At 42.6% G+C, this 18,709-nt stretch overlaps 1 protein-coding gene across 5 annotated transcripts in view; it reads right to left on the bottom strand.

The window, feature by feature from the left end:
* The window catches only part of LOC137342575 (dyslexia-associated protein KIAA0319-like protein), a 79,464-nt gene that overhangs the window by 44,935 nt on the left and 15,820 nt on the right, over positions 1-18,709 (bottom strand). For all 5 annotated transcript variants that reach the window (XM_068006549.1, XM_068006546.1, XM_068006548.1 and 2 more), the window contains exon 3: positions 9,061-9,785. In XM_068006549.1, the coding sequence (XP_067862650.1) occupies positions 9,061-9,785 (725 nt within the window). The remainder of the gene's footprint in view (positions 1-9,060; positions 9,786-18,709) is intronic.

Raw genomic sequence — 18,709 nt, 5'->3', positions numbered from 1 at the left:
GCCTGAAACTAATTACTCAGCCAACGGACATGAGGGTACGGATCCCAACCAACAAGACTTCCAGTAGACAGAGCCCCTCTCACTCCCCAAGCCCAACGAACTCCCAGAACCCAAAACAAGCTGTCCCAGTGCAAGCATATTCATGCGAAGAAACCTGATGCATCAATGCAATCCTCCCACAGGCATCGCACAGTCAGGATGCGCAATAACTTCATAAATTATGTATGCGAATGTACAGTTAAGTATACAGTGGCCTCAAAATATAAATGTGAATGTGCTATTAACTTGGAAAATTACGTGATTGTACGCACACACACAAAAGACCAGGAGCCCTGATTGATTTTCAACTCCGAAAAGCAGAGCTGGTGGGGCTAACTGCAATGCCCCCACTGCCAATCTAGGGGAGATCTGCGAAATCAGCACAAACCATGGATCAGGCCAGACACCCTTCTGGTCTTTATGGGCTCAATATTCGGAGGGAGGCAGGTTAGCAGCCGGGGGGGGGAGGGGGGTCGACTGGGCGCATGGGTAACGCGCCCAGTGAACTCGGGGTGCTCCGCACGCGATCGCAGCCTAATTGAAGCAGCTTACCTTGGCTTCCGGGTTTCACGCTGGAAAGCTGCGCAGCAGGTGGACTGCGCACCCGCATCATAGGCTGTCAGCTAGAGGAGCCCGATTTAAAGGGGCAGTCCTCCACTGACTGATGCTGCAGAAAGGAGCCAAAGATGCAGCATGGAGCAGCCCAGGGGGAAGGCTGCTCCCAGGTTTAATGATGCCTCACTCCAGGTCCTACTGGATGGGGTGAGGAGGAGGGGGGAGGACAGAGACCTTCTACCCGGCAGACGGGAGGAAGTGGCCTGCCTCTGCCACCAAGAAGGCCTGGCTCAAGGTGGCAGAGGAGGTCACCAGCACCACCAACATATCACCCACCTGCAGACAGTGCAAGAGGCACTTCAATCACCTAAGTAGGTCAGCCGAAGTGAGTACTTACTCATTCCCCTACATGCCGTCTGCCACATCACCGCCCCCACCCCACATCTCCTTCTGAACTGCCAACACTACTCTATCACATCACTCCTCTCACCCACTCAAAGCTCATCCTCATCTTACCTGCAGTTACTCACTTCAGTACTCATCCCACCACAACCACTCAACCCAATCCTCATACAATCTCATGGCTCTGTCTCACCCTCTCATGCACTCTTTCATGGTCAGCCTCACCCAAGCTGCCACTACCTGTGCTGCAGCCACAGGGCATGCATCACATACGTGTATAAGGAAGCGTAAGGCAAACGCGTCGTGAGCATGAAGGGGGTGCACTAGGATGTTTCAGGGTTTGTCATGGTTTTTACTTATATTTGATTTCTGATCAACTCACATTACATATTTTATTGTCACCACTACTGCCACGTCTTTGCGAATCTTGTCTGGTTTGTGCAATAATGCCCTTTCCTGAGGATCACCATGAAGACCCACAACTGATGCCACCCATTGTGTCACTGCAGAGTGGGTGTAGGTGTATTTGCAGGGCTCTTTTATGCGGACAACTGAGAGACGTCGGCGATGTCCCCGGTGGCACACTGGAAGGATGTGGAGAAGTTGTTGAGGGCAGTGGTGACTTTGACAGCGACAGGTAAGAAGTTGGTGCTGGGCCAGCCGGGAGCAGCTCGGCATGAAGGAGGCTGCAGATGTCCACGACTACATGTCGAGTGATTCTGAGCCTCCGTGTGCACTGCTGCTCAGAGAGGTCCAGGAAGCTGAGCCTCGGTCTGTAGACCTTGTGGCGAGGGCAGTGCCTTCTGTGATGCATCTCTCTCTGCAGTTGCCCTCCCTCCTGCTGTGCAGGTGGATGTGTCACAGTACTGTGTTGTGGAGCTCCGCGTGTCAGAGGTGGACGGCATGGCCGGCAATGCTGTTCGTCCTCCGAGGAGGTCATGACTGCAGCTATGGCGGCCCCCATCCACAAGATGTACATTTGAGGAGGTCCGCAAGGTAGGTAAATGTGTCTGCACACTGGAGTTGAGGTTCCAAGTTGGTGAATTATATTGTTAGGAGGAGGGTGGTGGAGGCCAAACTTTGTCCAAAGTGACAGAGTGACCTCCTGCAATGAGTGAGGGTCTTCCCCCCACACCTGTCAAATGGACCTTTGCAGCTGCCGTAGGCTGGTGTCTGCAACACGTCCATTTCAACTGGGAGTGTTTCCCCCAGTAGGGGAAACACGCTCAGTTGAGGTGAAAATCCCACCCCTCCTAAAATATCCTACAAATCAGGTCTGCAAACGACCTGAACTATCACATTAATTGCCTTAAGTGGGATCCTGCCGGCTTTAATTGCTGGCGGGAGTCCCGCATGCGTGCACATCTAAGCACGTCACTGGGGAACCCGGAAGTGGGCAGGTTGGAGCCGGGCTCCGGACCCGCCCCAGGAATCCCCGATTTTCGGAGCCCCCCCCCCCCCGCCACGAACCTGCCGGCTTGGACGTCCAAAAATCGAGCCCTATGTCTCCGCTACTCGCTAGATAAACACACTGAGGCAACAGGGGAATCGAAGCAAAAATGTACATCAATGAAAAACTTCTTACCACTTCACTCAATATCTCTGCAGAGATTAAATAATGAAATTCCAGTAATTCTGAATGTTTTCACACAAAACTTGAAGATCTCTTGTAACAAAATAATTTTCTATGCCCCCACCCCACTTTGTTTCTTAAACAGAATTTCTCACTGAAGAAAACTTATTCCTTTCAGAGTAGCTTAGTGTTTAGTCAGCAGTTGTTATTCCATTACTATACTCAGAGTGCTCTGAAGAGAGCAGAGCACAATTTAATTTAAAGGAAAATGTCAATAACTTGCTCACAAACCGAATCCTCTGCCCAGAGTTGTGAATTATTTGCAGCTCACTAGGTGTAACATTGCATTTGGTCACCACACCAACAGTAAGGACATTTACTGCCTGTTGGCTTACAGGTCGGCTTTATCTAATTTCCCAGCACACATTGGAATGTATTCAAGGTACCGTAACTGATTACACTATCATACAAACCAGTACAATGATAACATAACCCACAATATTAACTTACATTTTAATAGCTTTGCTACAATATTCTGAATCTAATGTCGACCTATATTTTGTATACTTAGAAATGCAGTTCTTTATCTGGCTAGGAAGTGGATCACAACCTCCTTAATTAAAGTCACCATGCCACATAAAAATTGTGAGAAGCTTAGTAAATATAATGTAAAATATTACCAAATCATGCTCATATCTTCACCGCTGTCCACACAAGCACACTTACAGCAACAGTTAAAGATAGCAAACCAGGAGCAGAAACCCTGTCTGATTTCCCCCTCCCTAACTTGGGTGCTGAGGCCAACCACGGCATCCTAAATGCTACCTTGACTGAGATCAACCTTGGACATTCATAATCTTATGGCTCAGCTCCTCACTCCTGTGACCGATGGATCCATCAGGGGAACTTCAGATCATCAGAAAAACATACCTCGGTCAACTTTATTCACATTTAAGGCTGTAGTTATAATACCACTTCTGCGTTGATGCTAAGCATTTTCTGGAGTACATCAATGTTAATCTGGCAGTATGACGTGGGAGTCAGATCAGCAATCTGCTAAATGCCTTGACATTGCGAATGAGCTAATAGTGAAGAACTTGCTGGAGCTGCCACTACCTTAGGTAGGAGGAGAACTAAATAAATAAAGATTCAAAATTTTCAACATCACTCTGCATTCTGTAGTAGACTGGTCCATCTTTTGCTCAACAGGTACTGAGATAAGTGTGTTCCTGGATGTCAATCCAGATTCTGGAATGCAATTCAAAAGTATGGTACTGGTCTGGGGTTAATTCATTAACATTCAATTTCCAATTTAAAAAAAGACTTGGCAAGTACTTCCATTCCTATTGGTTTGTTGATTCTCAAGTGACCTGTGACACCCTCACAGCTTTATTCAAACAACAGGACAGATTACTGTATTTATGAGGGGACATAAAAAACAAGATTCAATCCCAGTGGATTTCTCATCTTCCTAATCTTTCAAAAACAACATTTCTGCATAAATGGGAAACAACAGATCTGACATTTTTCTGTGTTTTTATATAAATAAATGAAAAAAATAGCACCTTAATGACCACCTTTCCTACATCCTTTATAACATACACATTGCACATTTAACTCCACCATAGCCATTAGACTGGCCTTCAATATTGTATTTATCAGTGTCAATTCAATCATTGTGAAGAAGCCAACAGTGTTGTTAAGTTATGGGCAGTTTTATTGTGCACAATAATTCACTGGTTTATAATTACAGTTCAGCCTGGGTTTGCTCATTTCACGTGTATTCCACTTTTGCTTTCAATCTTGTACAAAGAGTCCTATTGCTGTCCTCAAAGTCACATTCATCTTATTTGCAGATGATAATCATACAAAAGCCAGATAAACAACTGAAGATGAAGTGCAATCAGGCTTTTACAGAAATACATAGAAATCACAACACGGAAACAAGCCATTAAGCCCAATCAGTCCACGTCGGCATTTATCATTCATGCGAGTAAATAGTCCCAATTATATTTACCCACATTATTCCCATATTCCTTCATCCAACTATCCAATCGAATTTTAAATGTTGACAGTTTCTGTCTCAACTACTAACCCTGGAAGTGAATTCCACAGCCTCACATCTCACTTGATGGCTTTTCACTGTATGGTTATATTAGGTTTGTCTGCAGTATTATCTGTAACAGTGTTCACTTTAATAATTTAAAATCTACAGAAGATAAAAAATAAAACTCGTTCCTTCATATTTTAATACGGGCCAGAAACAGTTTAAAAGAGCAAATGTTGGTTAACTTGTGTAAAATCTGTGGGGGCAAAATTACAGAGGGACAGCATTAACCAATGTAGATTAGAATATATTGATTTTGTTGGGGATAAATTGTGAAAAAGGTGCAATGCATTGAGTTAATCTCTGACTAAAAACAACTGTCTTAAGTACCCGCTACCCAGTGCCACACACAGCCAGCAGCATTTTCCTATGAGGTTTAATATTTTTTCATGTAAACTATCTCTCTAACACTCAACAATGCTCAGTGCACCTGCCACTTAGCACTCAATAATTTGGTACATAGCATAGCTGTCATTAAGTTTAAAGGATAATTGTACTGTAGAGAATGTGCTAAGTAGATTCACATTTAGCCAACATCAGTGGAAAAAAAATGAAGCAGGGTGGTGGAATTAATGTACAAAGATCAGTATGTTTTCCCTTTTTTGGATGATCCAGAGCAGAGATCGTTTGCCTAACCCAATTTGCCTGCTTAGTCAAAATCAATGGCTCTTCACTTGCAAGATGTCAGGCCTCCTCAGGGATTTTGCACCAGGCATCAACTAATATTTCTCCAAATAGGTAGGAGATTTGTTTAAAAATCTTTTAGTTTTGGTCAATAGGAGGAAGTATTTTGCTTTGAGAGTACGACAACTCACATTACTATTCTCCTTTAAGACTGTAATTCAATCTTGGTGCTCTGCTGATATTCATAAAGACTCTAATCTTGCTTTACAATCACAAACACGGAATTGAATAACAGCCTGTAACTTGTTGCCAGATACTACTTAGCCTGTCGAGCAAAGCATTCCTCTCCACATCCCACACCTCATTAGAAGTACCATAATACATAGAGTCATGTCAAACAATTTCTTTATGAAATTGAAATTATATAAAGCTCTTTTTGTCTAGGAAAGCTCTAGAAACAAATCAGCAACATACTTTACAACAGGAGAAACCTTCATTTAGCACGTCATGAAAAACGTGGCCTTTAATAAAACAGATCCCAACCATTGAACATTAAGTAACCAAATATATCAGAATGTCAGATTCATAGAACCATAAAAAGTTGCAGCACAGGAGGAGGCCATTTGGCCCATCATGTCCGTGCCTGCTGAAAAAAAAAAAGCTATCCAGCTTAACCCCACTTTCCAGCACTTGGCCGTAGCCTTGTAGGTTATGGCACTTCAAATGTACATCCAAGTGCTTTTTAAAATGAGTTTCTGCCTCTACCACCCTTTTAGGCAGTGAGTTCCAGGCCCCCATGACCCTCGGTGAAAAAATTTCTCCTCAGCTCCAGTCTAATCCTTCCACCAATTACTTTAAATCTATGCCCCCTTTGCTAAGGGAAATAGGTCCTTCCTATCCACTCTTTCGAATCCCATCATAATTTTATATACCTCAATTAAATCTCTCCTTAATCTCTTTTGTTCCAAAGAAAACCCCAGCCTCACCAATCTTTTCTCATAGCTAAAAGTCGCCAGCCCTGGCAACATCCTCGTAAATCTCCTCTGTACCCCCTCCAGTGTAATCACATCTTTCCTGTGATGTGGTGACCAGAACTGTATGCAGTACTCAAGCTGTGGCCTAACCAATGTTTTATACAGATCTAGCATAACCTCCCTGCTCTTATATTCTATGCCTCGGCTAATAAAGGAAAGTATCCCGTATGCTTTTTTAACCACCTTATCTACCTGTCCTGCTACCTTCTGGGATCTGGGGTCACGTATTCCATGGTCTCTTAGTTCCTCCACACCTCAGTATCCTCTCATTTATTGTGTACTCCTTTGCCTTGTTTGCCCTCGCCAAATGCATTACCCCACACTTCTCTTGATTGCATGCTGTTTGCCACTTTGCTGCCCACCTGACCAGTCCATTGATATCTTTCTGCAGTCTACAGCTTTCCTCCTCACTATCAACCACACGGCCAATTTTTGTATCATCTGCAAACTTCTTGATCAAGCTCCCCACATTCAAGTCCAAACCATTAATATATACCACAAAAAGCAAGGGACCTAATACTGACCCCATTGGAAACAACCTTCCAGTCACAACACCACCTCTCAACCATTACCCTTTGTTTCCTGTCACTGAGCCAATTTTGGATCCAACTAGCCACTTTCACTTGGATTCAATGGGCTTTTACTTTTTTGACCAGTCCGCCATTTGGGATCTAGTCAAAAAAGTATCTGCTCAAAAAATATCAAGTTGGTCAGACACGACCTTCCTTGACTAACCCATGCCTGTCTAAATGACAATTTATGCTGTCCCTCAGAATCGATTCCAATAATTTGCCCACCGAGGTTAGAGTGACTGGCCTATCTCTTGGTCTGTCTCTTTCTTTCCTTTTTAAACAACGGTACAACATTAGCAGTCCTCCAATCTTTCGGCACCATGCCTGTAGCCAGGGAGGATTGGAAAATGATGGTCAGAGCCTCCACTATTTCCTCCCTTGCTTCTCTTAGCAGCCTGGGATACATTTCATCCGGGCCTGGTGATTTATCTACTTTCAAAAGATGCTGAACCCCTTAATACTTACTTTCTCACTATGTTTATCCTATCCAATATTTCACACTCCTCCTCCTTCTTAACTACAATCTCTGCATCGTCCCCCACTTTTATGAAGAATGACGCTAAGTATTCATTAAGAACCATTACCACATCTTCCACCTCCACACGTAGGTTATCTTTTTGGTCTCCAATAGGCCCAACTCTTTACTTAGTTATCCTCTTGCTCTTAATGTACTTACAAAACATTTTTGTGTTTTCCTTAAATTTACTTGCCAGTATTTTTTCATGCCTGCTCTTTGCTTTCCTAATTTCCTTTTTAAATTTCACCCCTGCACTTTCTCTATTCCTCCAGGCTTTCTGCAGTATTGAGCTCTTTGTGTCAACAGAAGGTTCCCTTTTTTTGCCTTACCTTACTCTGTATGCTCTTTGTCATCCAGGCGGCTCTGGACTTGGGATTCCCACCCTTTTTCTTTGTGGAAACATGTTTACTCTGAACCTCTTGAATTTCCCCCTTGAATGCCTCCCACTGACTTACCTTCAAGTAGCTATTTCCTGTCCACTTTTGCTAAATCACTTCTCAGCTTAGTAAAATTGGCCTTTCCCCAATTTAGAACTTTTACTCCAGTTCTCTCTTTCCATAACTATGCTAAATCTAACCGAATTCATGGAGCAATATGCTTTATTTTAATCTACTGCATAATTTCACATATTTTACATCCAATTTTCCTGAATTGAATTTAAAGTGATAAAGTAGAACTGCTCAATTCCAGCTCGCCCTACTCTCTCCATCCTATTCCCAGGTTACGTTAAGTGAGGCTCGAATGTATGTGTCACATGCGGAGATAAGTTTGCCAACCTTCCAGGATTGTTCTGGAGTCTCCAAGAATTGAAGATTAATCTCCTGGACGTGGTTGCGAACAACCAGGGAGAAAAATCATAGGCACATTAAAAAATGTGAATTTTTAAATTTTCTTTGAACACTTAGTTATAAAAATATTGGAGATGGGAAAAGAGAATGTTTGACTGGGCGGGATGATTGGAGCTGGGAGGTCATGTGATGAAACCTCCAGGAATATGTCCAACCAGAGTTCGCAACCCAATGCCCAGACTACATTATAACTGTATTTGCCTCAGTTTCTCACATTGAAAATGGCAACTTCAATATAGCAGGTAGAGCACAATTTTGTATTTTTATTTGCTGGATCATTAGCAGTACATCTACAGCAATTTAAGCTACAACTTAGGTTTCCATTTTTCCAAAATGTAAGGAGAATATACACACCAACACTTTGGCAATTTTTAATTAAAAATTCTTCTTAGTCAAAAGGGTAATGGGAAATGGTATTCTATACTCTAAGAATTATACCAAAATATTACTCCTCATTGTCAGGAGGGCAACCTTCCTCTGGGTCGCTTCCAACGCTGCACTGGTTGTATGTAAACAGAGTGGTCCCAGGTGATTTGTACAGTAATACTCCATTGTGATGAATCACTTATTTCAATGCCCTAACTGGGAACTCACAATGTGAAGAATCAACAGCCATCTATGGCACATTCAATGATGCACTAACATGGTAAGCCTCTTAATGTAAAATACACATTCAAATGAAGACTGTAATCATACCAAACTCTGAAGAAAAATATATCTGCACCTATCATTTTTAGTTAAGCATATTAGTTCAAATGGGAATGTTACTTTAAATATTCCAAGATTTACCTCTGGAGGTAGGGTCTGCATCTCCCCTAAGTTTCTCTCATCAATTGACACAGATGGTTTAGTTTCTTGCTCATTCACAGTGTTATTGTTCCCCTGAAGGCTTCTGAGAGAGGTCTGTAGGTCTTTTTCTTGCTGTTGTGGTTTTAAATGCCCAGTTCTTTGCTGTCCAGATGGACTTAACTCCTTGTTGCCACCAACAGGCTGTGCAGTTTGTGTCTGTTCAGATGGAGATTTTTCATCAATTTGAAGCAACTCCGCAGAACTACCATTTGGTGCAGGTGCCTCACGTCTTGTCCTGGAAAATGCTTTATTTTGTTTTGCTACCAATGAATATCCAGATAATTGGCCTTTAACCTGAGTTGTGTCAATTCTGGTCAGATTGGAAGTCCTCGTCTCGGCTTTGTAATGAAATTTTTTTTCTAAAATTCTGTGCGAGCGACTCTGCGAATCCCCACAAGGAGGAAGTTTGTGAATAAACATTTGCGTCGAGTTGGATCTGCCTGTTCGGTTTAGCTGACAGATTCCTTGTCGACTGCAGTCCAAAAGGTAACACTTTCCTTCCAGTAGCCATGCAACATTACAGTGGCATTTCCGACAGCAGGCATCTCTACAAGACTGAATGGAACCAGCTTCCTCCACGTGCTCCACAAATTGACTTTCCAGTCCGACTCGCATAAGCACCCCACTCTGACTCGCTACTATCCTGCAGTTCTCTGTACTTGCACCTATATTAAAGAACACAGGTAGAAAATGCATAAAATGCATTAATAGTGAGGGGTGAAAGATCCCACTTTTCCAATATACAATTAGTTAGCTGTGTCACTTCATTTTCATTTTTAGATCAATTTGAAACCTTTCCAGAGTTTCCCAGTATTCATTTTAAAATACAAATTGTGGTCTAAAAATTCAGGTTGCCAGAAAGTAAAATGTTTCCTACGTGCACCATTATGAACGCTGTGTTCAATGTGCGTTTGCGTGGGCCAAGGATTAAAAATGAAAGATGAAACTCGATGTTTGGTAACACAGTCAGAACCTTGTTCTACCACAGCAATTATGTCTTGTCTGGTTCCCAGTTTTAAAAATGTCTGATACATTCACACATTACCAGAAAATTCCTCACAATGCTCAGAATGTTGGCAAAAGGTATGTAATTAGCTAGTCAAAATAAAAAAATATAGAACTTTCACCAGCAAGAGCATCTGACTCCTTGCCAGGAGAATGGCAATCACTTGAATTGGGTCGGCATTGGAATAGGAAAAAAAGACCACGGTCCATCTCGTTCGCCTTCTACCACCCTGGTAGTCGCATGATACAATAATGAAATTGCTGACTAATCATAGCAATCAATCTCTATCAATCAGTCTACAACAGACCCAGACACGAGGAGAGGAAAACTCCAGTGGGAACCACAGGTCCAAAGTCACCTGTTGCACCCAAGCATGCTACACTTACCATATGTCATCTCAAATTACTCACATACTGTATCCCAAAACATTATTTGAAAAAAAATCTTATCTAATATGCATTTGAATGAACCAATATTATCTGCTTCCATCGTCTCCCAAGGGAGCCTGTTCCACAGATGGACCACTCGCTCAATGCAATACTGTTTCTGAAGATTAGTTTTAATTTAGCCCCCTTCAAGTGCAGGCAGTGTCCTCTGGTTCTACAGTTCTGGACAAGGTGGAACACTGTCTACATCATCTAGTTCCTTTAGAATCCTAAAAAGAGCAATCACATCGCCTCTCAACTTTCTCTTTTCCAGTGAGAATATACTCAATTTAAATAATCGCTCCTCACAATCTAATCTCTCCATCCCGGCAATCATTCTGGTTGTTTTCTTCCGTATCTTTTCAAGCACAGACATATAGCACAGCTCTCCACTACTTGGCAATCAAGATGCCGCAGCTTCATCTTTTGAGCAGCATCACTTTCTGCAGGGGCGTGGAAGCTTTTTGTCTTCATGAGTTGCATAGGTGCATAACATGGACCCTCAGCCACCAGATGAAAAGTTTCAATCCATATTCCCATTAATTTGCATACATCTCAAGTTACTGATTCCAACAGACCTTGGTACTCCAATTTTGGATTTTTAAAAAAAATTCATTCATGGGATGTGGGCATCGCTGGCGAGGCTGGCATTTATTGCCCATCCCTAATTGCCCTTGAGAAGCTGGTGGTGAGCCGCCTTCTTGAACCGCTGCAGTCCGTGTGGTGAAGGTTCTCCCACAGTACTGTTAGGAAGGGAGTTCCAGGATTTTGACCCAGCAACGATGAAGGAACGGCGATATATTTCTAAGTTGGGATGGTGTGTGACTTGGAGGGGAACGTGCAGGTGGTGTTGTTCCCATGTGCCTGCTGCTCTTGTCCTTCTAAGTGGTAGAGGTCGCGGGTTTGGGAGGTGCTGTCGAAGAAGCCTTGGCGAGTTGCTGCAGTGCATCCTGTGGATGGTACACACTGCAGCCACAGTGCGCCGGTGGTGAAGGGAGTGAATGTTTAGGGTGGTGGATGGGGTGCCAATCAAGCGGGCTGCTTTGTCCTGAATGGGTTGAGCTTCTTGAGTGTTGTTGGAGCTGCACTCATCCAGGCAAGTGGAGAATATTCCATCACTCTCCTGACTTGTGCCTCGTCGATGGTGGAAAGGCTTTGGGGAGTCAGGAGGTGAGTCACTCGCCGCAGAATACCCAGCCTCTGACCTGCTCTCGTAGCCACAGTATTTATGTGGCTGGTCCAGTTAAGTTTCTGGTCAATGGTGACCCCCAGGATGTTGATAGTGGGGGATTCGGCGATGGTAATGCCGTTGAATGTCAAGGGGAGGTGGTTACACTCGCTCTTGTTGGAGATGGTCATTGCCTGGCACTTGTCTGGCGCGAATGTTACTTGCCACTTACGAGTCCAAGCAAGGATGTTGTTCAGGTCTTGCTGCATGCGGGCTCGGACTGCTTCATTATCTGAGGGGTTGCGAATGGAACTGAACACTGTGCAATCATCAGCGAACATCCTCATTTCTGACCTTATGATGGAGGGAAGGTCATTGATGAAGCAGCTGAAGATGGTTGAGCCTAGGACACTGCCCTGAGGAACTCCTGCAGCATTGTCCTGGGGCTGAGATGATTGGCCTCCAACAACCGCTACCATCTTCCTTTGCGCTAGGTATGACTCCAGCCACTGGAGACTTTTCCCCCTGATTCCCATTGACTTCAATTTTACTAGGGCTCCTTGGTGTCACACTCAGTCAAATGCTGCCTTGATGTCAAGGGCAGTCTCTCTCACCTCACCTCTGGAATTCAGCTCTTTTGTCCATGTTTGGACCAAGCAGAACCCAAACTGAGCATCACTAAGAATAGCCCTTTCTAAGCCTTTAGTCCCATGAAATTCAAATATGACAAATCAACAAATCGGAAATATAAAGGACAAATAAGAATCATTTGTCTGCACTTTGATGGCAACACTACAAAGCGTTGACGACTGCAATTTGAATATTCGCCCTACTGCACCAGTGTTATACTTCTATTTCCCACACTAGCCATACTTCTGACCTCTTATGCAACATTGCAATTACCTGCAAAAATTATAGACATGGACCTACGCCCACGAGGAACTGGTTGAAGACTGCCCAATCTTGTGTCTGCTATCTGCATGAAGAAAAAGACTTTCAACTGTCTGTCTGGGTTGGATTAAACCCAGCATCCTGCTCAACATGTCTGAGTGTTAAATAACCTATATTTTCCACAAGCTTCTTCATTCTTTGTATATGGAGATTGAATTACTGTCAAACAAATATTACATTGTCAAATGGGAAACATACATTACCTCTTTAAAAATTTGGCTCCATAAAATGGTTATCTGAGCTCGGTGGTCCTCCATGCTTTACAAATGGCTACAGTATGGAACCAAACTCTAATGCGGCAGTGTTCCAAGTAGCTTCAACATTTGGTGCAGATGATGAGATAAAAACTGAAGCTAGCCATATGGAACAGTGTTACAAAACACACAAGGGAGTTATGCAAAATCTTGAAGTTTCTTAGAGCCAGAGCACATAAATAACTAATCCAGGGTATACAGAAGAATTGAAGAGATTAAAAAATGATTTTTTGTTTTAGATTTATGAAACACATTCCTTTCCTACCCAGACAACTAAGTGTTAATCATCTAATTTTTGATGATTCTCGACAGATAAAAAGTCTGAAAACAACATGTCGACATCATAACAACCAACTCACTTAACACTGAATTCTTACATTATTCAAATGAAGGTCAGTCTCTTACTTTAAAGAGGCAGCCATTCACACCAGTACACCAGATAGATTTCATGCTGCACTGAACGAGAGGTATTCATACTGCAGCATAGCAATTTTTCAACTGACATATACACACACTATATATGCAACGGGGAGGAAGGAACAGTATAATCTTACTTCCCTCATCCACAGAAGGGCAGAGAAATTATTTCGCAACTGTGAAGTTTGCAAATTAAATTATAAAGCTTTTCTTCCCCAAATAGAACCACTAGAAGGTGTAAAATAATCCACAGCTCCATTACGCAATAGTGTGCACACAAATTAAATACTAGACAAATCTTGGGTTCAAAAGGTGAATAATGAGGTACAACGAAAAAATAAATTTAAACAATGAGTTTGAAGCATTGAACTTCCCATAAATGCTTTTTATAGATGATTCAGATGTTTGTAACATAAATACAAATTCTGGCAGTGAGTATACCCATGAGCTGCATATATCTATCATTATATTTTTAAAATCTTATGTATAGCATGCACTTGCTGTGCACTTTAGTTACTGTGTCATGCCTTTATAATGGATAAACCGTATGTCAAATTTTCACCAACAAACAGATCACTCACAATTCATCTTTTTTCAATAACTGAAATTCCTAATGTCCGATTCAAGGGGCCGGAACTTGCTTCGACCGGCGTGGCAAGGCTGTCCACCCATCCTGCAGACAAACACTACGAGAAAAACTTACCTCGTGGTCTCCGATATCCACTTTCCACTTTCTCCCTTTTCAATTTTTCTTTAAGTTCAGCACAGATTCATTTGGAACCGATCGAGACCGTGGGAATGGAAGCCACGCCCACAGAATCTGTCAAGAAGTCACGCCCACAAGATAGCAACTGGAAATCATTCCTTCATAGTTAACTTCTATATGTTATGTTAATTTTTTATTTAAACTATCTTACAAAAAGCCAAGCAAATGATTTAATGTAATGAAACTCACAGAAGTTAAAAGTAAAAAAAAAGTTTTTAATTTTTAAAATATTTTTTGATCATTAAAAAAAAGTAATGACATTCCACATTTTTAAAATATAATTCTTTGTTGTTTTGCAGTCATCAACGGTCATTGCGTTTTTAAAATGTAGTGCAGGGCTGGTATTTTCCAGCATACCTTTTGGTGGCGTAAGTATCTTTGTTCCAGCTGGGCAGATGGGTAAGTTTATGAATGTTTAATGATTTTATTGATTGTAGCATAGGTGGCCCTTTAATTCGGACCTGTCAAACCGCCGGCGAACCAATGGGAGCAAGTTCGCAATTTCCTGGTTTTAGTGTGCATTCGTGAACTTGCTCCCTGTCTCCGCCGACGGTTTGAAAGGATGCTATTGATGAACAGCATCCTTGGGCGAGTAATTTCTGGGCCATTGTTTTACACAAAATTTTTTAAAAAACAAAAATAAATATTTCCCAATAACATGATTTAATCACCCATTAAATTGTCTTGTGTTTTTTAATGCAATCATTGAAGTTTTTACTTCAAGGCCACAGCCTGTCTCAAAGGCCTGGTTTTCCACTATAATTTTTTACCTCATACTACAGTTGTCTAGAAGCTTTCAGCCACATCTCCATATTCTGACCACGTCCAGTTTTCAAAATTTCCTGGCATGCAATACACCAAGGGTAGAAGGATGAGTCCCCTCATCCTGGGAGTGAGAGTTTCTTTGCCCCGCCCCCCACAAAATTTATAGAAACTCGAGTTTGAATTCTCAAAGCTTTTCACATCTGGCATTTATTTAATTTTAGTCACAAATGCTGTTTTCTATCATGAATTGATCGGACAAACAAACAACACCCATGATAAAGAACACAAATGAGTCGAATTTTGTGTGAGAGAGTGAGAGAGTGAGAGTGAAAGCGAGAGCAAGAGATGGAGATATCCACTTCCAGGAACCAATCACCAAATTTAATGTTTGCAGGGATATCTTAAAGTTAGAAATCTGTCCCGCTAGTTCATCAACGCCCACACTCTCATCGAGTGCTGTCAGACCCAGTCCCTTCCCCTCCCTGACATCAGAAAGATTGCAGTAAGTCAAAACCCAAATTCCATCCCCAGTTCTGACAAATCTCAGATTCCCCATCTACAGTTCTCATAATTCCACATTCTCCTTTCCCCAGTGATGCCAAACTAAAGGATTGCCCTCCACTCATTTTTCCCAAGCCCCAGTAGCCTCACCGTGGTTATGTCAAAACCGAGGACCTCCATCTCACCTCCAACTTACCATGAGCAATGTCAGGCAAGATTTGCAAATATCTAAAATATGTTAAAAGCACTGCATATATCATATACTTCCTGCAAGTGTCATGCTAGTTTTCTGTAACACCTTCTGACCATATCTATTTAGCATGCTTACATTTTCCTGTTGCACATACCTTTCCATTCCCCAAGCTGCCTCCAAAATAGGTTGCACTATTCTCCACACTGCCACCCACCTGAGGTCGCTAAAATTCAGGTCTCCTTTCCTGCTGTCCCCACCAAACGGTCAGTGCCTTTCCCCCACCTCTCACCGCTATCACTCAGTTCTCTTTCCAGGTCTGCTACCCATACCTGTGTGTTAGTGCCTGCTATCAACCCACCTCCCCCTTACCCCCCCACCCCACTCTCAAAGAACCCTGCCCATGCCAAGTTCCTGTGACCATGTGACTTAAAAGTGCATAATGCACTTCCAGTCGACTTGCCAACCTGGATTTATCCACCATTGAGGTAATCACATACACTAAATGTGTAGCGTATGCTTTTCGCTTCTTTAAAGCTGGTGCCTGGCTAACGGTCAAGAACTCAGCAGAGAGTATCTATCGCGGGATATCGGCAGTAGCTAAGGTCAGTACACCAAACATGGCAGGGACTGTGGCTGAAAATCCTGGGAGAGGTTCGGTCATATTTTCTTAACCCCCCCCCCCTTACCCCTTAACACTTGCAACCCCACCCAGTACCTGGGACTTCCACACCCCTTGACCAGCTGCCAACGTCGATCCTTACACCCTCTCCCAGGAGGCTCCTCCACTGCTCTGGAAACAGCCTCCCACTGTTCCCATATCTGGCAGATCAGTCTTTCCAATACACAGACTGCCCCATCGTTTGCCAATTCCAAAGCCTCTCTTCCTCAGGAACTCCCTCCCCATTCTCCCACATCCCACGAATCCACAGTTTACACGCAAAAAGACAGAATTTGAGCCTGAAAATATAAATAAAGCTCCTACACTATTCTTAAGAAATTGCATTTTTATTACAATGACTGATAATCAGTGGCCCTGATACCAGATTGTACATTATATTGCATAAATGTGTCCTGCAACTTACCATGAGCAACACCATGGGAGATTTGCTAATGTGCTTTTAAAAAAAAATTGTCCTTCTTTTGAAAATGAAGGATAGACCAAAAGATGGCAGGGCATGTATACCAGGTTGCAATTAAGTAAGTAGCAGAAGTGGGGATGGATGGAGGGAGCAGTCGGATTTGGTAGCACTGAAAGGCTGCTGTTGGCTTGTTAGAATTGGGGCAGATCTGTTAGAGCTTGAAAACAATACTGATTCTTGAGGACTGGGAGTGTCATGGAGTTTAGGACTACATTTTCATGCATTTCCTGCAGTTTCGGAGAACTAGAAGCGAATTTTCAGGTTTGGTAGAATGTATAGTTGCATTGTGCTAAAATAGGTTTGTATGGTCTGCAAAGACTGGGGAGGGGGACGGTTCCTGCGTTTGAGGTGAGGTGGTGTAGTTTGGTAGCAGTGGGTGGGTCACCGAGCTGCAATGCAACTTTTTGAATTGCAAGGCTGAGGCCTCAGATTTAAGGTTGGATTGAACCCTGGTCCAGTCGCAAAGGGGAAGTGGGAGGGTGGGGGCGGGTGCAGCTGTGATGGGCATGAGTGAGGAGAATGCAGGCAGTATTGGGCAATAGGACTGATTTTAATGGCTCCAAGATGGGTGGTGCTTTGGATACCAGTGTCACCTGTCTTCAAAACCAAGCTTGGAGGATTCAGATAGTGTCTTATGTCTCTTAAACATTCCACTGAAACAACAAATTACTCAAATAGGCTGACCATTATGTGGGCAAACACAGTAACCATTTTTCCCACAGCGAAGTCCCATGAGCAGTAACGAGGTGAATAACCAATTGATTTGTTTCCAGTGGTGTTGGCTGAGGGACACTTGGGAATACCCTCCTCTTCCTCGAACAGCGTCTAGGGGAGGATCTTCAACACCCACCCAAATCAGAGGAAGAGGCAGACGAGGTCACAGTTTAGTTTCAACTGATGGCATCTCTGACAATGCAGTATTTCCTCAGTATTGAACTGACATACCACCCTAGATTGAAATCATGGAGTGGGCTTGAACACACTACCTTCTGACTCAGATGAAAAAGTGTCAGAAACTAACTGAGCGAAGGAATGAGGGTGGGAATATTTATGGCCAAATAAGTTGATTTGAAGTATATATACATTCTTCTGATATTAAAATTTAAGTGCTTCAGTTTTACTTTAAATACTCCAAACACTGCAGTTGCATTATTACTATTTACTTCAACATCATGTATGTGAACTACAAATTTATATAACAATCCAGATCCAGCGAGACAGTAATTTCCTTGGACCTAACTATTCTAATTGCTCAAAAATAAAATCCCACTCTTGCATATACTGTATAAATCGACTACGCATTAGACTGGTAGCTCACACAAAATAAATCATTCCTTTGTAGCCAATGTAACTCTAATATCTCTTAACATTTCTAAATTACGCTGTTTGGGACCTCTGGTTTATTTACTTTGCATAAACCAAAGGTCCCAAAGTTAATCTGTAAACCTTTATGTAAATCATGGTGATCACTACATATTGCTTTTGCATTGGGCTAAGTGCCACGATAATAGCACTGACCCAACAAGTGGCTCACTACAATTGGCAGCAACACCGAAGTAAACTTGCCAGATTTGGTAAGACTCATTTTTGTAAACTGGGTTTTCCAGAATCCGGCAAGTTTGCTTTGATATTGCTGCCAGATGCACCAGACCTGCACATTAAAAAGCCAGTGGCACGAACACAGCAGGACAGCAATGCAAAACAGCAAATGTGGAAGGTTTGACTGGTTTCAGTCACAAGTTTATCCACACCGAGTGGGCAGCACTGCTACATTTTCGCTCTTCAATGTATATATATTTTTTTTGAAAAACTTATTCTTCCCTCAACTTCTATCTTTCATACAACCTCTGCCCTCAATCTTTATGTGCCCTCTTTCAGTCACAAGATACCCAAAGCTGAAATCCTTAATCAAGATGCCATTTTGTACTTAACTGCAAAGCGCTGTGATTGCTGTGGGCAAAACTCAATACATCAACTTCCGCAGGCTATGCCATTTACAACAGT

The sequence above is a fragment of the Heptranchias perlo genome, chromosome 26 (genome assembly GCF_035084215.1).
Source record: "Heptranchias perlo isolate sHepPer1 chromosome 26, sHepPer1.hap1, whole genome shotgun sequence".
NCBI classification, from domain to species: domain Eukaryota; kingdom Metazoa; phylum Chordata; class Chondrichthyes; order Hexanchiformes; family Hexanchidae; genus Heptranchias; species Heptranchias perlo.
The sequence above is the reverse complement of the archived record's forward strand: the minus strand, read 5'-3'. Positions and strand labels throughout refer to the sequence as shown.